General features: G+C 49.2%; 15 protein-coding genes and 1 non-coding gene across 16 annotated transcripts; 7 read left to right on the plus strand and 9 right to left on the minus strand.

Moving 5' to 3' along the window:
- Nucleotides 1-148: 148 nt before the first annotated feature.
- CAB2 (phosphopantothenate--cysteine ligase CAB2) lies at nt 149-1,246 on the plus strand (the record flags this gene model as incomplete). The annotated part of the gene is made up of 1 exon (XM_037281176.1): nt 149-1,246. The coding sequence occupies one exon, from the start codon at nt 149-151 to the stop codon at nt 1,244-1,246; it is 1,098 nt and encodes a 365-aa protein (XP_037137071.1).
- A 251-nt stretch (nt 1,247-1,497) lies between these two features.
- On the minus strand, nt 1,498-2,982 carry SAM50 (SAM complex subunit SAM50; the record flags this gene model as incomplete). Its single annotated transcript, XM_037281177.1, has 1 exon — nt 1,498-2,982. One exon carries the CDS (start codon nt 2,980-2,982, stop codon nt 1,498-1,500), a length of 1,485 nt encoding a protein of 494 aa, XP_037137072.1.
- Nucleotides 2,983-3,180: 198 nt separating this feature from the next.
- Nucleotides 3,181-4,704, minus strand: CRZ1 (DNA-binding transcription factor CRZ1; the record flags this gene model as incomplete). The annotated part of the gene is made up of 1 exon (XM_037281178.1): nt 3,181-4,704. The coding sequence occupies one exon, from the start codon at nt 4,702-4,704 to the stop codon at nt 3,181-3,183; it is 1,524 nt and encodes a 507-aa protein (XP_037137073.1).
- Nucleotides 4,705-5,000: 296 nt separating this feature from the next.
- Nucleotides 5,001-6,245, minus strand: TRM12 (tRNA(Phe) (4-demethylwyosine(37)-C(7)) aminocarboxypropyltransferase; the record flags this gene model as incomplete). The annotated part of the gene is made up of 1 exon (XM_037281179.1): nt 5,001-6,245. The coding sequence occupies one exon, from the start codon at nt 6,243-6,245 to the stop codon at nt 5,001-5,003; it is 1,245 nt and encodes a 414-aa protein (XP_037137074.1).
- A 166-nt stretch (nt 6,246-6,411) lies between these two features.
- Nucleotides 6,412-7,485, plus strand: SDS3 (Sds3p; the record flags this gene model as incomplete). Its single annotated transcript, XM_037281180.1, has 2 exons — nt 6,412-6,439; nt 6,548-7,485. The coding sequence occupies 2 exons, from the start codon at nt 6,412-6,414 to the stop codon at nt 7,483-7,485; spliced, it is 966 nt and encodes a 321-aa protein (XP_037137075.1).
- A 121-nt stretch (nt 7,486-7,606) lies between these two features.
- Nucleotides 7,607-9,205, plus strand: HG536_0A02180 (glycosyltransferase family 15 protein; the record flags this gene model as incomplete). The annotated part of the gene is made up of 1 exon (XM_037281181.1): nt 7,607-9,205. One exon carries the CDS (start codon nt 7,607-7,609, stop codon nt 9,203-9,205), a length of 1,599 nt encoding a protein of 532 aa, XP_037137076.1.
- Nucleotides 9,206-9,275: 70 nt separating this feature from the next.
- Nucleotides 9,276-9,587, minus strand: HHF2 (histone H4; the record flags this gene model as incomplete). The annotated part of the gene is made up of 1 exon (XM_037281182.1): nt 9,276-9,587. One exon carries the CDS (start codon nt 9,585-9,587, stop codon nt 9,276-9,278), a length of 312 nt encoding a protein of 103 aa, XP_037137077.1.
- Nucleotides 9,588-9,925: 338 nt separating this feature from the next.
- Nucleotides 9,926-10,336, plus strand: HHT2 (histone H3; the record flags this gene model as incomplete). The annotated part of the gene is made up of 1 exon (XM_037281183.1): nt 9,926-10,336. One exon carries the CDS (start codon nt 9,926-9,928, stop codon nt 10,334-10,336), a length of 411 nt encoding a protein of 136 aa, XP_037137078.1.
- Nucleotides 10,337-10,463: 127 nt separating this feature from the next.
- AIM19 (Aim19p) lies at nt 10,464-10,904 on the plus strand (the record flags this gene model as incomplete). Its single annotated transcript, XM_037281184.1, has 1 exon — nt 10,464-10,904. The coding sequence occupies one exon, from the start codon at nt 10,464-10,466 to the stop codon at nt 10,902-10,904; it is 441 nt and encodes a 146-aa protein (XP_037137079.1).
- Nucleotides 10,905-10,915: 11 nt separating this feature from the next.
- Nucleotides 10,916-11,698, minus strand: SIW14 (putative tyrosine protein phosphatase SIW14; the record flags this gene model as incomplete). The annotated part of the gene is made up of 1 exon (XM_037281185.1): nt 10,916-11,698. The coding sequence occupies one exon, from the start codon at nt 11,696-11,698 to the stop codon at nt 10,916-10,918; it is 783 nt and encodes a 260-aa protein (XP_037137080.1).
- A 218-nt stretch (nt 11,699-11,916) lies between these two features.
- Nucleotides 11,917-13,326, plus strand: AVT7 (Avt7p; the record flags this gene model as incomplete). Its single annotated transcript, XM_037281186.1, has 1 exon — nt 11,917-13,326. One exon carries the CDS (start codon nt 11,917-11,919, stop codon nt 13,324-13,326), a length of 1,410 nt encoding a protein of 469 aa, XP_037137081.1.
- Nucleotides 13,327-13,424: 98 nt separating this feature from the next.
- Nucleotides 13,425-13,496, minus strand: HG536_0Atrna1E. The gene has a single exon. It is a non-coding gene; the product is annotated as a tRNA-Glu (tRNA).
- A 429-nt stretch (nt 13,497-13,925) lies between these two features.
- SSN8 (cyclin-dependent protein serine/threonine kinase regulator SSN8) lies at nt 13,926-14,906 on the minus strand (the record flags this gene model as incomplete). Its single annotated transcript, XM_037281187.1, has 1 exon — nt 13,926-14,906. One exon carries the CDS (start codon nt 14,904-14,906, stop codon nt 13,926-13,928), a length of 981 nt encoding a protein of 326 aa, XP_037137082.1.
- A 913-nt stretch (nt 14,907-15,819) lies between these two features.
- Nucleotides 15,820-17,283, minus strand: ICE2 (Ice2p; the record flags this gene model as incomplete). Its single annotated transcript, XM_037281188.1, has 1 exon — nt 15,820-17,283. The coding sequence occupies one exon, from the start codon at nt 17,281-17,283 to the stop codon at nt 15,820-15,822; it is 1,464 nt and encodes a 487-aa protein (XP_037137083.1).
- A 341-nt stretch (nt 17,284-17,624) lies between these two features.
- Nucleotides 17,625-19,763, plus strand: UTP25 (rRNA-binding ribosome biosynthesis protein UTP25; the record flags this gene model as incomplete). Its single annotated transcript, XM_037281189.1, has 1 exon — nt 17,625-19,763. The coding sequence occupies one exon, from the start codon at nt 17,625-17,627 to the stop codon at nt 19,761-19,763; it is 2,139 nt and encodes a 712-aa protein (XP_037137084.1).
- A 156-nt stretch (nt 19,764-19,919) lies between these two features.
- KSH1 (Ksh1p) lies at nt 19,920-20,138 on the minus strand (the record flags this gene model as incomplete). The annotated part of the gene is made up of 1 exon (XM_037281190.1): nt 19,920-20,138. One exon carries the CDS (start codon nt 20,136-20,138, stop codon nt 19,920-19,922), a length of 219 nt encoding a protein of 72 aa, XP_037137085.1.
- Nucleotides 20,139-20,524: the final 386 nt, after the last annotated feature.

Here is a 20,524-nt window from a genome sequence, read left to right on the forward strand (position 1 = left end):
TTCCTAATCTTGCGTATTCAACTCTATGCTACGACGTTGCACGACTACCGTTGGCGCGGCGTGCTAAGAAACTCTATAGACCACTGGGAATTTATGGATAGCCCGAACTACTGGCGTCAGCCAGCTCCCTTAAGGCCTATTGGTCATCATGACGGTTAATCCAAACAAGGTTGTTGATGAGCATAGGAAGCGGATAATTCATTCATCCATTACGGAGATTTCCCATGCCATTGATCGTTCCATCGATGAAGCGGTGTTCCCTATTGCTCAGACATCGGATGAAGATCGATTCTTCCTGATCAATCCAAGACCTCCATATCTAGATGATTTGATTCAAGAGGCACGGGCGTTCATTGAACTACAGCATAAGTTGCAACGTGACAGAATAGTCCTTGTCACTTCAGGTGGTACGACTGTTCCGCTAGAGAACAATACCGTGAGATTCATCGATAACTTCTCTGCGGGGACCCGTGGTGCTGCCAGTGCCGAGCAATTCCTCGCTCACGGTTATAGTGTTATCTTTTTACACAGAGAGTTTTCGCTGACTCCATACAACAGATCATTTACCCACAACGTCGATGTGTACTTCCTGGATTACATCGACTCAGACGGTTGCATTAAGCCTGAATACAGGGAGAAAGTGTTGGCAAGCAAGAAATTGTTTGATAAGTACTATGTTCAGGAGAAAAAACTGCTCTTACTACCATTTACTACCGTAAATCAATATCTATGGTCGCTGAAGAGTATTGCCAAACTACTAAACGCGACTGGAGGCCTTTTCTACCTTGCCGCTGCTGTGAGTGACTTCTTTGTGCCTTATTCGAGATTGCCTCAGCATAAGATCCAATCGCGGGACTATGGAACAGACTGTAAGGAAAGCGCACATAGTACCACTTCGACTACGACGCCAGAGGGAAAGTTGATTGTTAACCTTGATCCTGTGCCTAAGTTTTTGAGAAGATTAGTGGAGTCCTGGGCCAAACAGGCCATGGTTGTATCCTTCAAACTAGAAACGGATGACGCGATACTTATCGAAAAGGCCACACAAGCACTGGATAGGTATAATCACCAGCTCGTAATAGGAAATCTGTTGCAAACTAGAAACAAGGAAGTAGTATTTGTGAATCAGGAGAACCGCAAAGGTAGCTGGATCAGGACAGATGAAAAACATACCACGATTGAAGGATTGATAATTCCAGAAGTTATTAAATACCATGAAGAGTGGATCAAATCTCAGGACAATTGAATTTGTTTGTGAAACCCGAAGGTTTTGCACGATACGTCACATCAAACCGAATGTGCCAGAGCGGCCTAAGGAATTATTTAGCTACATGTATACCACTCGCGGCTTCGAGCCGTTTCTCTTTTTATTTATAAATTAACGATGACAAGATCGATCGTATGCTTAGTGGTGCGAATAAACCGGTTAGAAAGTGTGGGTCGAAGCTTACGCCATTGGTATGACAGACATGATTGATCATGCCTGCTTTCATCCTTCTACAGAAACGACACCCCAATTCCGTACTGAAATCCTTTTCTCATAGCGTCGCCGCTGTGAACTGTCAAGGGAAGTGTAAAGTTTAGTTCAAATCTGGCTACTTGGTGTCTGAGCAATATTCCAAATCCCACCGAAGTGGAATGCTGATTTGCTAATTGCGTCACGACTGACTTCAATGGCGCATTATTGTGGTTGATTAGTTTACCTCCATTAAAGAACCAGTGTAAACGGAAGTTAGAGTGTGACCATTTCTTGATCGGCAGACGGCTGAAGAGACTTACACCATAGGAAATGAAAGCGTCACCTCCTATTGAGTCATATAAGTCTTTTGGACCCAGGCCCATAATTTGGAAACTTCTAATATCATTCGCTCCACCATTGTGGAATTTATCGTAGGTATTAACTGTCTTCTTGGATGAATTTAGGTTTGCAATGTAACCAGACCTGAATGTGCAGCAAGATCCAATGAAATCGTCTTTCAGCCAACTATTATTTTGTGAGAACTCAACCTGACTTTTCCAATATTTACCGAGCGCTAACTCATTGGTAATTTTGAGAAAACTGCCGCTTGTAGGTGCGATAGGATTGTTCCTTCTATCAACGGCTAACGTATGCCCCAATGAAGATTTGATATCGTCGCCTGCTTGGAACAACAAAGTATCAGATGCATGTAAGGATAATAGTTTAGACGTCCTCCATTCAGCTTCATAGAATAGTTCGTGATTTATGGCGCCTGCTTCTTGAAAACCACTTCTTAAGCTGGTACGAAATCCACGTATCAACATATCAATAGAGTTGTTGTTTCCAAACTGTCTAGAATTCTTGAACAGCATGGAATTTAGCATCCACCATGGGGTGACCGGTTGCCCGTAGTCGAGAAGATAGGACGAGTGCGTTTTGGTTCCCTTGGTGATGTCCAACTTTAGTTGTTCTCCTCCACCAAACATATTACGCAGTTGAAACTGCAAGTAGCCATCACCTTCTCCGTTCCCAATGTTGGTGCCGGTCTTTGCTGTGAATCTTTTAATCGGTAGAATGTTCAGACGTGAGATGACGTCGATCACAGCCAGCTCTCCCGAGATAGCCTGCGATTCATAAACCAGACTAGGATAGTGGCGCTTGATTACTGGCAACCGCAGAATTCCTCTGCTATCCAGTGATTGGGAAACATTTTCTGCCATCCCGTGTTGGATTAATTTGACATTTAATAAGTCTGCTTGTTCGCAGAGCTGTGAGAAGCTGCTTGCCTGTAGTATGGTTGCATCCAAGTATTTTTGTAACACATCAGGACGTATCGATTGGTGATCGCTGGTCAATACTGCACTCACCACAATTGGTGTTTTACTGCTGTTTTTCAATAACTCTGCGATGTACCTTTGTTGCTCAGCTTTAGCTTCATTCGCTTCCTGTTCAACCTCTCTTCGACTCGAATCGGCTAGCTCGATAACACGCCCCTCTATGCTTGATTTCTCGAACTCATCCATGGTGCCGAAATGCCCCTAGACGTTTCTAAACCGCTTCCCTGGGCGTATATTTACACTTAGAGATGCACTACGTACTTTGGATCGAAAAATCGACCATCGCTTATACAACACACAATAAAGAACAAAGCAGGTATTGTTACATATGAAATTCTAATATACAACAACTTTTTGCTGGGCAACAAGCTGTGCGACTGTAGGTTAATCTTGCTGAAAGTCCGCTTCCAGAGTTTGCTTGTTTCGAGCTGCTTCGTCGTATAATGGAGTTATGCATTTTTTACCACTTTCAGTCTTGAAATGTCTTCCCAAAGCATCGCTTCTAGCAAACTTCTTGCCACAGCCCCAAGGAGTGCCGTCCTTGAGCTTTCCGCCGCAAACATAGCGCTTCTTGCCCGTATGTAAGTCTTCATGTCGCTTTCTGTCGTGCTGCCGCGCGAACGCCTTACCACAACTGGAACAGATGAACGGCCTCTCGTTAGTGTGCGTTCGCAGATGGGATTTCAAGTTGTACGGTCTTGTGAATTTCTTGTCACACAGTTCGCAGGCGTAAGTGGCAGGGTTTTTCTGCGAAAGACGTCGCTTTGTGTTGCCCGATAGGTTTTGTAAAGTCTCGCCATCTCCCAGCGGGCTCGCTGATCTGTTTTGCAAGTCATTTGGGGAGGGCGGCTGCAGATCTGCCAGCAACAGTAGTCTATCTCTGTCCTCGCTTAGAGAACGCGCCCTCTCATCCGGCGACAGGCTTCGACTGCGTACAGACGATCTGGATCTCCTCGACCCGTGCGAAGCTCTTCTCCTTGCGATCCTGCCGTTTATCATATCTTCGTGTTCTACGTCCATGTCATTCGGACATAGCAACGACGCATTTAACTTCTGCTCAGCTCTTTGGAAGTTCTGCTCGTCGAACGTCGTTGAGGATACCGAGGTCCCAGCTTCATCACTGCGCTTTTCTTGGAATTCCTGCACCGATATAACGGGCGGTATTCGAGAGCCCTGCTGTTCCTCGCACGCGGTCACGCTCGACTGGACGAACTCGCTAAAATTCTCGTCGAAACGGCCGCTTGACGCGGACAGCAGGTTGTCCAGCTCATCGACATTGGTGACGTGTCTAAACCCGCTGGCGCTCATGGGCAGCGAAATGTTCGAGTACGCGCTTGTCCCGGAATGCACACTCAGCAAGTCGTCCAGCTCCTCGTCGCCAATGGTCAAATACGATACCGCCGGCGAAACCGCGGGATCAACAGGGTACAGCCCCGGCGTATGGTAGCTCGAAGATGCGTACCCTGTCTCCGCATCACTCCTGTACATGTCATTCAGCTCATGTTCCGCCGAAAACGCTCCCAGATAGCTTCTGCTCTGCAGATGGAGACTTGCCCCGGCATCTTCCACCTCCGCTCGCGACGGTTCCATCAGATGTGCCCATGTATCCCCGTCGGAATCCTCCACTTTCAGAGTCGGTGTCACAGGGTTCCTCTGCGAAGACGTAGAAGAGGGCGAAAAAAGCACTTCGCTTTCCATACTAATGCTCATCTGCGGCTCACAGAGCATCTGTCCCTCGCTAGAGACCAGATACGTCTGTATAAATCTCTCATTTTGTCTACCCTCAATTCCAACTCCCGTGAATCCTGGCATCTCTAAATGAAGCCCTTTCTCTTCTTCCTTTTCATGGCTGCCCTGATCACCTTCCTCTGGATCACTATGAGCGATATGCCCGTATAAATCCGGCATTTCCTTACTCTATCAAACCTCGCGCACCTTCACCTCAATGCTCAAAGCATGCGATCCCAGAGTCAGCCACTGTCCCAGCAATACCTCCGGACCACCCACAGTTAAATTTCACAAGGGTCTTGGCACCTCAATCGCCCTCTAGCTATCTTTAGAACTACTCTATAAGCCTCCATTGTCCTAAGCCTTAGGGTCCCATCAAAAGCTGGTGGCTTACAACCGAAAAAAAAAAGGCGGTGAGTAATCGCGACGGCGTCACAAATTCCTGTCATCGCGGTTAAATATTAAAAATTAAATAATTAGGACAACCGAATATGAGAGGTAGAGAGAGTGACGTCGACATCGAGACACACATGCCAGACGTCGGGCGCAAAGGTCTTGATCTTTTCGAGGTGTGCGGCAGCGTAGCTGTACGAGCCGTTGAGCTGGGCCAGCTGGTTTAGAGTCTCGGCGACGAACGAACCGCTGTCGATGGCGCTGACATGCACGTTCTCGTGGATGTGGAGGGTCACGACGGGAAGCGGCTGCTGCATCGAGACGATCGCTAGAGCGAGCGGCCAGCCGGCTTTGCTGGAGGGCAGCAGGCCCAGGTTGATGTGTCTGACTCGTAAATCGCGGACGCTGGACTCGCTTATTCTCTGCACGCACGTCTCGTTGGACTCGTTGTATATGCAGCAGCGGTCTCTGCTGAAGGAGTTGGCATCGAGGCCCCTGCGCAACGCTTCGACGCTCCACGGGTTCAGTTCGAAGCAGAAGACACGTCTGGCGCCGCGCTTCAGGTAGCTCAGCGTGAAGTACCCGATCCCGGCGTACAGATCGACCACATCGTTGCCCTCGATCTCGGGGAACACGTCGAGCACTCTTTTCTTCTCCTTGATGTTGCCCCTGCTGAACATGGTGAACATCGGCGCCCACAGCTGGTGGATCCCGTTCTGCACTACGTGGCACCAGAGCGTTCTGTCGAAGTCGGCGGGCTGCGGGTCTGCCCGCAGCTGGCCGACGGCGCCGGCCTGTGGCGACAGCAGCGTGCCGTACAGCGGTGCTATGTTGAAGGGTCGCCGCATCACGTCCGTCTCGACGATGGGCATGTTTGTCGCCACATGGCTGATCTCTGGCGGGAACAGCTGGGCGAGCATCTGCCGAAAGTACTTCGCTTTGGCCGCCTCGCCGACCTCGCTGAAGTAGCTCCTCCACGCCGGGTGCTCGAACGACCTGTGAGTAGAGTGATTGAACAGCAGCAACGGCGAGTAGATCGTGTACCGTCTTGGCAGACAATCCAGCAGCGCTTCTGTTTGTTCGCAGCCCTCGCTCTCGAGAAACCTCCTAGTGAATCCCACGATGCCCGTATCATCGGGAACCTCACTGCGGTAGAATCGCTTGCAGAAATCAGCAATCAGGGGATCGTGTTCGTCGTCAATCGTGGTGCGGATCACACGTCGGTCGCCGTCCCGGTAGATCGGCTTCACGAAGCACCGTTGGCCCTCCAACCGGGTCTTGATCGGTTTCACCAGCTTGGCATCATCGACAAGTATTTCATAGGGCATCTAGCGGCGGGATCGAGGCGCATTGACCGTCCTATGGGGGCTTTTTGTATGTTGTATGTGAATTTTTCACTATTAGAGATGTGATTGAAGCTAATAAAAACAGGGACCTTGGCTAGTTCGAGCCGATAGCACCAAGCAAGACAGTAAGAGGCTTCCCAGAGCTAAGATGAGCCAGAAACATCTCAATCAGGATGGTATGTAGCGGATTTGGAGAAAAAACAGGGCTTCTGGCGGTTTTTTGCTGCCAAAGCTGCTTATGGATGAGCGACACAGGGACTAACTAACCATGACAATCGAAACAGTGCCTCGAAAGGACAAGAGAAGACACAACATCGAGTCCAAAGTGGCCAAGATCCAGCAGAGCTTTGCGCTGGACCGGGATGTGCACTACAAGGATCGCTTAACCGCGTTGCAGGCGGACCTGACCACTCTGCATCAGGGCAACAACAGGGCGTATCTACGCAAACTGCGGGACTTGGAGGAGGCTCGAGACCTCGAGCTGGTCAGGCTGCGCCTGTTTGAAGAGTACCGGGTGTCCCGGTCGAGAATCGAGTTCCAGGAAGACATCGAGAGCGCCAGAGAGGAACACGAGAGACTGGTCAAGCTGTGCAAGGAGAGGCTCTACGAGAGCATCGAGCAGAAAATCAAACAGCTGCAGGAAGACAGACTGCTCATGGACGTCGCCAACGCGCACTCCTACGCAATGGACTACAACAGAACCAAGTACCAGAAGTACACCCGGAGCCACACCGCGGGCGGCTGGGAGTCCTCGTCCAACGAGCTGGGCAGGGACTCGCCCAGCGAGAGCGCCACCGACACCGCCACCGACCGCAGGTTCCTGCGCAAGAGAGCCGCCACTAAGGTCGCCAACGCCGTCGCCGAATCGGATTTCCAGACCAATTCCTCCGCAATAGCCCTGACAAACGGGAACGGCAACAGCAACGGCAATGGCTACGCAAGACAGTCGACTCACGACTCCAAGGCTGACGGCAACTCGGACGCAGACCTCTTGCAGACTATCAGCGACTACGGTGATCTGCACGCACTTCTGTTTGGCGAAAAGGACCTAGATACCAAGAGTAACGACAAGAAAAAACACAGGACTTCCCAGAGATACACGGCAAAGGCTGCTCCGCCTCTGCAGTCACTCAAACCCGACGAGGTCACCGACGATATCGCATACATCAGGCATCTAACTGGCCAACCTCCAGCTCCATTCAAGAGTCGTATTACTGATTGAAAAAACCAGGTCATATCGCACGAAGTGGTTCAAACTATTCAGCTTGAAGGATCGATTCAGATGGTCTGCGGAGGAGCTCTGCCAATCGAATCATTCGACGGTTGTTTGGCTCGGTGCTAGCATGTTTAAGCTGAACGTTAGGGTCCGGAGGGTGTGGGATCGTCTGTTCCGATGCAATGCGCTGGCTATTTGCATAATTGTGGCGATGGTGGTGACCGGGGCCGTGGTAATACCGCAGTTTGTCGCTGAAACACATGGATATGGCTGGCCGAAGTTCTCTGATGAGGATATCACGACGGACCGGGACGGTCCGTTCTTCAGAGGATGCGTAGACACCGAGCGGTACCTGAAAGACGAGCAGTACACGAAGATGAACGCTACGTTTGTGATGCTGACGAGGAACGAAGAGAGCGAGGACGTTGCAAAGACTATCAGGAGCATAGAGAGCCACTTCAACCAGTGGTTTCAGTATCCGTACGTTTTCTTGAACGACGTGCCGTTTACCCAGGAGTTCAAAGACAAGATCCAGAGGTTAAGTCGAGCGCCGATGCAGTTTGGTACTGTGGATAAACTGGATTGGGAGTTCCCCGAGCAGGTGAGAAACTCGTTTGCGTTCCAAAACGCCTTGAGAGATCAGGCTGACCGCGGGATCCTATACGGGGGCGAGGAGTCCTACCACAAGATGTGCCGGTTCTATTCTGGTTTGTTTTACAAGCATCCGTTGGTCCAACAGTTCGAGTGGTACTGGAGACTGGAGCCGGACGTGGAGTTCTTCTGTGACTTGACGTACGACCCGTTCCTGGAGATGGCCCGAAGCGACAAGCGGTACGGGTTCACAATAGTGCTTCCAGAGCTGTACTGGACGGTGCCGAACCTGTTCCGATACACCCGGAGTTTCATTCGGGAGAACAAGCTCAAATTGGGGTCCCTATGGCGGCTGTTCACTAACAACTACAGGATTCTCGAGACCGACGACGAGGTGCTCGCCAGCAGAGTCAATTATGGGAGCGACGTGGACCACAAGCTCTCCGAGAAGGTCGCCATCGAGCACATGCTCGCGTCTGGTAACAGCGAAGAGGAAATGGGGCTGCGGTACCTGGTAGGCCGCTCTCAGGCAAAGATCCCGCTGTTCGAGGACAAGTTCGACGACGAGGAGTACAACCTGTGCCACTTCTGGAGCAATTTCGAGATCGCCCGCCTGGACGTCTTCGACAACGAGATCTACGACTCCTACTTCCGCTACCTGGAGCAGAAGGGCGGCTTCTGGCGCGAGAGATGGGGCGACGCCCCCGTGCACTCGCTGGGCCTTGGCATGACGCTCAACGTCGAGGACGTGCACTACTTCCGGGACATCGGCTACCGACACTCGGTCATCCAGCACTGTCCCAAGAACTGGAACGGCGTCGAGTCCGGCACGAAAGTCGCCCAAGCCCAGCTGCCCTACTTCGAGGCTGACCCGCGCGCCAAGCGCAACCCGCTGTGGCACCGCTACAACAAGGGCGTCGACAACGGCTGCGGCTGCCGCTGCCGTTGCGACACCTGGAAGACAGACATAGAAGACACAGCGTACTACTGCATGGAGCGCTGGACCGACCTGCAGCTCGCGTCCGACGCTGACCTCGCCCGCGGCGGCCACTACGCCGCCATCGCGAGCGCCAACGACGTCGAGTCCCGCGTCAGAGATGACTACTTGGCACAGCTGCTCCAGGAGCCTTCCTGATCGCTCTGTTTTCTTCAACTGTTACAATTACATATACATACATATAATCCGGATCCCCGAACATGACCAATCAACCACCGAAACCGTACAGAGTCCTACCCTGTCTCTTCAAAGCGTACACGACGTCCAGCGAGGTGACCGTCTTCCTCTTGGCGTGTTCAGTGTATGTGACGGCGTCCCTGATCACAGACTCCAGGAACGTCTTCAGCACCGCTCTCACCTCTTCGTAGATCAGACCGGATATACGCTTCACACCGCCTCTTCTGGCCAGTCTTCTGATCGCAGGCTTCGTGATACCCTGGATGTTATCTCTGAGGATCTTTCTGTGACGTTTAGCACCACCTTTTCCTAAACCTTTACCACCTTTACCTCTACCGGACATTCTTACTTGCTTCTGTTCTTGCTACAGAACCAGGAGCCAACAACCACAACCACACCGCCGCAAACCTGGGCCCTCTTATACCTGAGCTGGATGCCACTTCCAGGTCCTTGTCGCGAAACGCTGGGCACGACTGCCCATACTAATGCGAAACTCCCGTCACGGCTCGCATTTCGCGTGCTTTGGAGGCCGACCTGAACAGACCGGGCCCTTCGCACCTGCGGCGCGAAACTGCCAGCACGGCAGACTGGCACCGTCGAAGACAGTATATAAGAGGGCAGGCAGCCGGCTGCTGAGGTGCTGGTTAGCTGGTGTGAACTCAACAGTAGAGCATCTATACAATGGCAAGAACCAAACAGACAGCTAGAAAGTCGACCGGTGGTAAGGCACCAAGAAAGCAGCTGGCCTCAAAGGCCGCTAGAAAGTCGGCACCATCGACCGGTGGTGTCAAGAAGCCACACAGATACAAGCCAGGTACCGTTGCTCTAAGAGAGATTAGAAGATTCCAGAAATCGACAGAACTTTTGATCAGGAAGCTGCCCTTCCAGAGACTGGTCAGGGAGATTGCACAGGACTTCAAGACCGATCTGCGGTTCCAGTCGTCAGCTATCGGGGCTCTGCAGGAGTCCGTGGAGGCTTACTTGGTGTCGCTGTTCGAAGACACCAATCTGGCTGCGATCCACGCCAAGCGTGTGACGATCCAGAAGAAGGACATCAAGCTTGCCCGCAGACTGAGAGGCGAGCGTTCTTAGGTTGGAATTTGGGGGTTTAGTAGTTATATTGTGTTTGTATGTTAAATGAGTACCGTCTGTTACGCCTTGCTGTGAGAAAACAGGGCACTCTGGGAGACCACTTGAGCTTGGAGCGGGCAAGTGAGCGATGGCTGAGAGGGAATCGACGTGGGAAAGCTGGTACAAGTACACTGGGACGCCGTATCCGGCGGCGTTGAACTCGCTGCTGCTGTTGGCGACCCCTCAGGTCTCGCCGGCGACTCCGTCGCCGGTATCGGTGGTGCAGAGGGCGTCGTCGTCGAGGTTTGTGAACGCTTTGTCGAGGCCCAAGTACCTGGGGCCGTCCAGCAGGACTGCGTTGCTGTTTGGGGCGGCACAGGCGCTGGGAGCGTGGATGGTCTACGACGGGGACGTCGAGAGCGGGTCTGGGTTCCTGGCAGCGTGGTCTGCGCTGTATCTGATTGTTGGCGGACGTGGGTCCGTGAAAGCGTTGCGCTACGGCAAGGTGTGGCCGCTGCTGGTCGCCTCGGTGACCGGGGCCAACGCCTTCATGTACGGGAGACGCTTCATAGCCGGCGGGTTTACTTAGAGCGTACGTAGTCACCACTGTATAGGTAGCCAGTTGTTCTTCTGGGCAATGCGGACGATCTCGTTGTCGTTGTACATCTCGATGAACTGCTGGTCGAGCGCCCTGGCCTTCGGAAACGCAAACCGCCTGTACTCGTCGAATATCATCGTGAGCGACCAGTTCTGCAGCTTGCGTATGCAGCCAACGAGACACCCGGTTCTGTGCTTCCCCCGGTTGCAATGGATCAGGATCGGCTGGTTGTCGGGGTTCAGCACCACTTCCAGCGCTCTCGTGAGCAGGTCCGACGGTATATTCACGAACGGCTCCTTGTTGCCGCTCATTCCGACCTGGAACAATCGGATGCCCGACTGCTTCAGGAATTCCTCATTCTCAGGCGGGTATTCCTCCGGTATGAGCACTAGTATCGACTTCAGCTTGAGCCTACGCTGTAAAAACGCAAAGTTCTCCATTCGAGGAAAACTGCTGCGATATATCTCCCCGACTACATGGCTGAAGTTCTCCGGAGGTATCACCTCCTGGTGGCTCTGCTCCAACGCCCCATCTTGCTCTTCTACCGTCCGGAGGCCGTTGGAGCCATCCTGCTTCTTCTCATGGAATCTTTCTAGAATCTCGTCAAACTCCCCTCGTAGCGTCTCATCCTCGTTGACCACGGTGTGAATGCCACTGCTCTTACCATCGCCTCTCAGATAGCTGGCGTCCTGCTGTATAAGTCGTACTATCTCTGCTTCGTTCTCGATAAGACTGTCAATAACGCTGCTTTCAGCCTCCTTCGCCGTCCCACCCTGGCCTGCCATCTTCAAGCGTGCTATTGCAGCTCAATTGAGGGTACCGGATCGCTGCTTAACGGTTTCACTAGCTGTGGTGTGTCCTTGACAAGTATCTCATCTCGCTACTACCGTATGAAAAGGCTCTGTTACAATCAACACACAGTTAACAAGTAAGGACGCTGACTTTAGGCCCCTAGGAGACTCATATCGATTGGCAGGGAAGTATTCAAGTGCTGGGAATTACGATGGAACCTACTGGTACAGCTGTTTCGTCTACAATCAACCTTGTCAAGACCATACTAGGAGCGGGGCTTCTGGCGATCCCTTTTGCGTTCAAAAACGATGGTGTGCTCGTGGGGACATTACTGACATTGCTGGCTGCTGTTACTTCAGGTTTTGGGCTCTTTATCCTCTCGAAATCGTCCAAGACGCTGATAAACCCTAGAAACTCCTCGTTCTTCACGCTGTGCATGCTCACTTATCCGCTTCTGGCACCTTTGTTTGATCTGGCGATGATTGTACAGTGCTTCGGCGTAGGTCTCAGCTATTTGGTGCTGATTGGGGACCTTTTTCCACGGCTGTTTGGCGGTGAAGCTAATTTTTGGATCCTGATCTCTGCCGTGGTCACCGTTCCGCTGTGCTGCTTGAAGAAGCTGGACAATCTGAGATACTCGAGTATTCTGGGGCTCTTTGCGCTGGCATACTTGTCGCTTCTGGTGGTTACTTGCTTCGTCCACGGAACGCTCTTCACGCATGGCTATGAACGCTACAGAGGAGAAGTGTCGTGGTTCAAGGTTTACGATGCCAAGGGCCTGATGTCCACCTTCAGCATCATAGTCTTCGCCTACACAGGTTCTATGAATCTTTTCAGCATTATCAATGAACTTAAGGATAACTCCATGAAGAATATCTCGCTCGTTATCAACAGATCGATCTCGATCTCGACATTGGTGTTCCTCACAGTAGGGATAACAGGATATCTAACCTTCGGAAGCAACACCCTGGGTAACATCATTCTCAACTATGATCCGGATTCCGTCTGGGTACACATCGGTAGACTCTGTCTGGGGTCTATGGTGATGCTGTCGTTTCCTCTGCTGTTCCATCCTTGCCGTATCGCCATCAACAACTTAATCGTCTGGCTCGAGATTCAGCTCAGGAAGGAGCCCAGCATTACGGGTGAACCTGAGAATGAGATGCGTTCCGACCGTGGTGAGGCCACTCCCATCAGATTATCTATTGAAGATGAGGATCGCGAGTCCCTGTCTGGGCTGGAGAACGGCGACATCGAATCGGCAAACGCTGAGGAGATTCAGATTCATCGTGGTACTAACGTGGAACACACCCCATTCCCTGATTTTCGTTTTTACATCATCACTGCCGTCCTGCTGCTTTCCATTTACACGATCGCACTGCGAATCAGGTCTTTTGCCTTCGTACTGGCGATAGTGGGTGCCACCGGTTCAACATCCATTTCCTTTACATTGCCAGGGTTATTCGGCTACAAGCTGATCGGAACTGACTCGCTGGCTATCGGCGAGATGGTTTCGCCAAGAGACAGATTCTATAAACGTTGCAGTGGCCTATTGGCGTGGTATGGCGTGGGAATAATGGCGTTTTCACTCTACGTTACGTTGAAATACGGTACTGATTAGACACATCTCCAAATATAATCTAAAAAGATATCACTGACATACAGCAATGAATAGAATCCATATATTCAGACATCAAATGCTAAATAGTGAAAAAAAATCTCCGAAGCGGGGAGTCGAACCCCGGTCTCCACGGTGAGAGCGTGATGTGATAGCCGTTACACTACATCGGAGTGCTTTTCGTTGGGTTGTAAGAAAAACTTTTCAGCCAACCCTTGTCCAATGACTTCCATACCTTCTACTAGTGCAATTCCAGAAGGACCAGGATTCCATGGATCGAATATAGCCTATGTAATAATAAATACCAGATGCATTATTACAAAAGGTTTGTCTTCTAACAAATTCATAAATCTTTTGTTGCCTTCTTAGCGCCGCACATTTCTCTTGGTGGATCTGTAGACATTGGAATATGATATGGTCTTCTACTCTGACTCGCGTATTCAATGTGCACAGTAGAGTCAACAACTAGTGAAAAAATGAATTCCAGGCATGAAAACTACGACGCACAAGTCCAAAGTTTTAATCTTCAGCCGATGTAATACCCTATGTAACCTGAGCCCTAATAAGATGTTTGTGGTGCTAACAGTATGTTATAGAATGAGTTAGCTCGAGGCTGATGGTCTCAAATACAGGCTGTGTAATAAGAACTTAATCCACGGCTCATGATACTTGTCCCAGTGGTCATACAGGGTAATTAGATCTTGTATCGTATTCATGACTTCTTCCAAATCGACCTGCGACTCGGCAACAAACCTATTAAACACCTCCTGCTGCCTCGCTGCCTGGGTCGCAGCAGGCTCATTTTCAAGCGACTTTCGACTCTTATTACCCACGTTTGCCAGTGAGTTCTTGGTCGTGCCCGTCAGGCAAATTGTGATGAATAGGCATGCGATGGCAATGATATGCGGTGGGTATGTCAGATGCACGTCGTCGATGTAGCTGTCGTTGATCAATGACCAGCAATTCTGCAGCTCCTCCTGAGATAGCCGCAGCTCAAACGGCGGCTCCTTTAGTACATTGACTATCTGTTCCATGGAACGATACGGATGATGAACGATCAAATAGCTCTGTAACTCCTCTATCAGGTAAAATTCGAACTCTGCTACCTTCGTAGGATCGGGCGGCACGAACTCCGGCCACAGAGATCGCGCTTCGCTCACTAGTGTCCTGATATACTGCGGACACTCCTCGACTTTACAGGCCAGATAAACACAAGTCGTCACCAACAAGTAGAGGTTGATTTCGCGCACCGAAACCTTCAGCAGGAACCGTGAAAGATATACGTGAGCTGTCGCCAACGCACACTGTCGTATATTCAGCCGTCTTCCCAGCTTCATTATCAGGAAATAGCAGTATATGCGCAAATTGTAATCCTTATCATAATGCAAATCCTTGTGAGTAATCGGAATATTCTTCGTGCTTGGTGGCTTCCCACTGCCCTGCTTACTATCCATCACTATGTTAAGTCCCTGAGGGAATAGTTGACATTCCATAAGCCACAACTTCTGTCTTTCCCTCGCTAACGATTCCTTCGTATGCTGCCATTGGAGCCGCTGCGTTGAAGACCAATAACTGCCCGACATTGGCTACTAAACTGCCCCGATCAACCTGCAGATCGCTCTAGATCAGCTCTATCTTATGACCTGCTCTCATAACCTTATTACTGTGAACTGAGGTTGTCCGGTCCGGCCGCTGTCGCCCGGACAAATCTGAAAATTTTTATAGTTTCCTTTCATATAAAAGGACCTGAATTCTGACAATTTAGACTTCCATCTAATGTCTTGTTAATTCCTACTCTTGAAAAGTTCCAATCCATGGCCAAAGAATCGTCACTGATCGAAGCTTACAAACCGGAGTGTGTTTTCTCACTCAACAGTGCTTTGGGTTGAAAGTCTCCGACCAGTTCATATGCGGAAATCGTAATGAGATTTAAAAATTTTAAAATGTTTAAATCAACTCATTAAGGCGATTTCGGTGGCATTCGTCGCCGAATGACCTTTCTACCTGGAGCTCCTAGCAGCTTCAGTGCTTTTCGGTAAGGGAATCTTTTAGATTCTAAACCATAGTTATGACGATTGTTCGGCATTTTCCGCTGGATAACCCAATGGAGCTTACTTTTCTTGGCTCATGGATTCACTTTTCATTTTTCAACCAGTTTGCAGCTTTGAAGAGGCTTTTTGCGTAGTCAAATACGCCAAACTGAAACCGTCCCTTTCAGGACCACTGAAGGGCTAAAATCTCAGCCGAGCTTGGGACCATCTTTGAGCAGCTCCATTCGAATAATATCTTTTTTCATGATGAAATACCAATGCAACATAGAGTCAAGCTCTGAGCTTCATAGCATGGACGAGACTTGCTTATTTTATAAAACTCTGAAAAGATTTGTTTCGTTTGCTTGCTTTGAGGATTGCAGAGAGGTGGATCAATCCTCTGCTTCTTGCTATATAAACCGTGTCGTTCCCACACTGGGCAAAGACTCCCCCAGTTCTGGCTGTATCATCTCTTGCCGCTGATTAGTTCACTTCCGTAGATAATTATGGTCCAGAAGATGTTGCACCAATTCCAGAAGACCCATGTGTCTATCTCTATCTTGGGCTGATCTCCAAACCATCGTTCATTGCAACCCCACAGACACATATTGCTGTTCAAGGCGCCAGAATACTGCAGTATGAGATGAGTGTACATGGCGATCAATATGCAGGGACTGTACCAGTACAATATGCTCATTATTCGGCGACTCTTGCGCAGTTCTCTGTGGTCTTTTCTTTGTAACGCGGGGATAATCCTTGTTGCTGAGTAGAAGACCAGCACTCTGAAGCATAGATTGATAACTATAGCTGGTGAAACTGATTCGGAGCCCAGTTTAAGTGTGATTTGGAAGATGCCGCCGATCGAAGACGGTACGGACATGGCAAAATCTCTGAAAAGCTTCCAGATGGGCTTAAAAAGATACCACAGTTTACCCAAATGCTGGGCACCATTAAAAGCAGAAGCCTCAGTGTTCTTGGTTTTCGAAACAATCGACTCCCAAACCATCTCGGCATTCTTCAAAACCACATCATGATAATACGACAGAAGGTTATTTGTGGTGGATAGATTTTTCTGATGTTTTTGCCAGGTAATTTTAATCATCTCCAGAATCTCATCAGTGGCGGTCGTGGCCAACTTGGGTGAAATTTCATAAATACAACGAACAATGTAAGCAAAAAACAAGGAACTTTCAATCACAGAACCGCTCTTGCTTACAATCCCATACAGCCCTAAGCCGCATACCAGTGACAAAGTAAACCCAAGCAAGGAAGCTGTTTGCACCGACAAATTCCAAATCGGGGTCACGTAAATTCGATATAAGTAATAAAGAGAAGCAGTGATAATCCCGCCAGATGTCAACAACGAAGTGATAATCCAGGTATTCGAATTTATCTCATACAATAGCCATCTATTGGTTTCCCCGATCGCCTGAATCCCCAACACTGTGAAGAAGCCCTCGGAGAGCGCAAAGAAAGCGGTAGAATGTGTCAGCACGAACTGCCATGGCTGGACGATATACCGATAGTAGTAGTAGTAGAGCATCCAGCTCGAATGAGTAGAAAACACACTGTTTCTTAGCACATCCACAAGCGACTGCTCGGGCTGAGACCCGTCTTCTAACACTTTAGTCAGTTCTTCGTTCGAAAACCCGGATAAAAACAGATACAGTAACGATGCAATGATGAAATGCTGCAGGTAATATATGAACGTCGTGCAAATAATGTAAAACCGGCCCCCATAGCTTCTGGCAATCATCGATAGTGTGGTCGTTATCAGGTACAGATTAAACAGTGTGACCGTGAAGGACAACCCACAATATAAACCTCCAACTTTGAAAGATATCGGAATGGTAACCAGTACAGAGAGCAGGTAGAATCCGGCTAGAGCCATTCGAGTTCCCTGCAAGAAACTCTTCGATATAGATGTCATCGCCCTAAATTCGAAACAACACCGTTAGAAACACTGCAAAAGACCACAGCCAAACAACTTAACGAATCCAGCCGAGTGCCACGCACACTCACAGATCTTCACCCACTAAGTGCAAAGCTTAAACAATCCTCGTCGGTCCAGATGGCAGCGTTAGGTCTGATCTTTTAGGCTTCAGAACCGTCAAGAATGGTCGTTATTTACCAAGCGCTTTACGTAATAGGTGATCTGCAAATTTTTGGCAGCTCATCGCCTATTAAAGGCTAGAACAGTTGGCACTATATGAGAAGAAGGGCCGTGGAATTGACCTGGAACTGCTATTGAAGGATACTAGGGCTATTAGTATGGTGGGTTCTGAACGGGAAGGCGAAAGAACGAGGAAAAACGGGTTCTCCAAGCGTGGTAGGAAAGATCTGAGATCTATCAGAAGGGCCCAGAGAAATGAGCCTAGAAACGGCTCAAATGGTTCCGAAGAGGCCATTGAAGCCGTCCATTCGCCTCAGGAAGTTCAAACTGGTGCGCCCAAGCATTTGTCTGATGTTGATGAAGAGGCTGATGACGAAATGAGCAAGAGAAGGAAAGTTTATGGAGCCCTTCTGACCATTCTAAAGTCAGAGCACCCTTCTACCGAGAGGGAAAGTAGGAGGGAAAAGGTTAATGCTGTAGCGGTGGCCGAAAGTGAGGAGGAGGAAAACCAAGAGAATGAGGTGGAGCAACTGGAGGAACAGCTGCTGAACGTGGAGGCAGACCCATCTGATGATGAATTGGATGGGCCTGTCGATGACAGCGAAGACGAGCATGACCCTTTCGAATCGCATTTCAACCAAGTACCGGAAAAATTGATAGATGAGATGGACGCCGCCTTCAAGCAGAAGACAGTAAGTTACAAATCTGCCAAGATTCCGATCGGTGACAACCGAACATGGATATACTCCAAGCCGGTGCTGCCAGACCGCAAGGACGAAAAGCTGGAAAAACCAACGGGCCATGGCTCCTTGCACCAATATGCTATCAAACAAAGATTGAAAATTCAGAACGATTTGGATACAGCAGAACTTACAGCGCTACAAAAGATACTTGTGGATCCAATGTTCCAGTACAATGACCTACTCTATGAGTACGAATCGTACGAGAAAGACGAGGAAGATTATAGGGACTTGTACGCCTTACATGTGCTGAACCACGTTTATAAAACAAGAGACAGAATCTTGAAAAATAACCAACGGATAAGTGAAAACGCAGACGCAGAGTATTCGGACCAAGGTTTCACGAGACCAAAAGTTCTTATTGTCGTGCCAACAAGAGACTCAGCTTACCAGGTTGTCAGCAAGATCGTGGCAAAATCGGGTGTGGACCAAGTTGACAAGAAGAGCAAGTTTCAGGATCAGTTTTTCGAAGACTCCGTGCCGCCAGCATCGAAACCAAAGTCTTTCCAACATATATTCAAAGGTAACACCAACGATTTTTTCGTTCTCGGGATGAAATTTACGAGAAAGGCCATCAAGCTCTACAGCAACTTCTACCAGTCAGATATCATCATATGCTCTCCACTTGGAATTCACCTGATATTGGAGAATACCGATAAGAAGAAGAGACAGGACGATTTTCTCTCATCCGTGGAAATAACCATTATTGACCAACTGCATTCGATAGAATATCAGAACATATCGCACGTTTTGACCATATTCGATCATTTGAACAAGATTCCGCGAGAACAGCATGACACTGATTTCGGCAGAGTGAGACTGTGGTATATCAACGAGCAGGCCAAGTTGTTCAGGCAAACGATGATTTTCACCAAATACGTTTCTCCCACAGCCAACGCTTTGATCAACAACAGGTGTCAGAATATATCGGGAAGATGGAAGAACCATCGTATGATCGAACCAACCGGCTCAAGCATAGGTAAATTGGGATTGAAAGTGAGACAAATATTTCAGAGAATTGACATGGGTTCCGCTTCCGTTATAGAGGAGCCTGATCTCCGGTTCAAGTTCTTTACCAGTGTTATCATTCCCTCGATCGTGAAGTCCACAGGTTACGAAGACGGGATCCTCATCTACATCCCCGACTACGCAGACTTCCTCAGAGTGCGCAACCATCTGAAGGAGAAGACGACGGTATTGTTTGGAGACATCAATGAATATTCGGATCAAAGACAACTGAACAGCAATAGAGCGTTGTTCCAACAGGGCCGCGTGAAGGTTCTGCTATACACCGAGAGACTGCATCACTTTAGGCGCTACGAGATCAAGGGGGCGAAAAGCATAGTCTTCTACCAGCCGCCTGGCAACTCCGAGTTTTATGGCGAGGTTGTAAGGTTTCTGGCTAAGAGTGCACTGCTAGGTACGGCGGATTTGAACATCTCCACCGTTAGAACAATATACAGCAAACTGGACGGACTGCGTCTCGAGCGGATTGTAGGCACCAAGAGGGCTGCGGTACTCACCAGGGGCCAAAACGAAGTATATGAGTTCAAATAGTTGTTTATATTTCATGTCTTTCTGAATGTAACCTTGCGCCTAAACAACGTTAAAATACCTACTGATTACCAACTCGGGAATAAATACACCGATGAACACACATACCGAGGCCATTACACCAATCTAACCTCAAACTACATTAAAATGAACACTACATCAATTGTTCAACTGGCTGATAGCCATCAAAATACATGCCAGACTAACATACGGACTAGCCCTCTCGCCCACTCTTGCCATCTTCCAGAAGGCGCCAAAAGCGCTGTGATCCTTGTAACGATCCAGTAGAGACGGCCACTGCGCGTGGATATAGGTACAGGAGCATATCAGCAGCAAAATAACCTGCAGCAGCGATTTGAAGTTGAACAAAGCGGACATTCTGGAATAATTCTGCCAAAAGCCGGACGGAAGCTATTCAGTGAACACGAACCCTAGAGTACAACGTTCCACGATTTCCAACACGATACGATCTATATCTTCGACTTGTTTAGAAGTAGCGTCACCAGAAACGCGATTTCTTCGCACTAAAAGCCCTACTATCAGCCCAACACAATCTTGAGTCTGGGAAGCTTCGTGCTGCACTTCAATGACTCAATTCCCAGCGAAAGGCAGCTTCCAGGCGCTCTCTTTCCTTGTCTTGTTGGTAGTCGCAAGGTACAGTCGTTGTGGTACCCAGTACGATTTCTCACTAGTAGTCAAAAATTTTCATACATAACAAGCTTTAAAGCTAAAAGCACATAAGCAGAGGCTGTTCTGACCAGCAG

The sequence above is a fragment of the Torulaspora globosa genome, chromosome 1, assembly GCF_014133895.1.
Source record: "Torulaspora globosa chromosome 1, complete sequence".
Taxonomy (NCBI): domain Eukaryota; kingdom Fungi; phylum Ascomycota; class Saccharomycetes; order Saccharomycetales; family Saccharomycetaceae; genus Torulaspora; species Torulaspora globosa.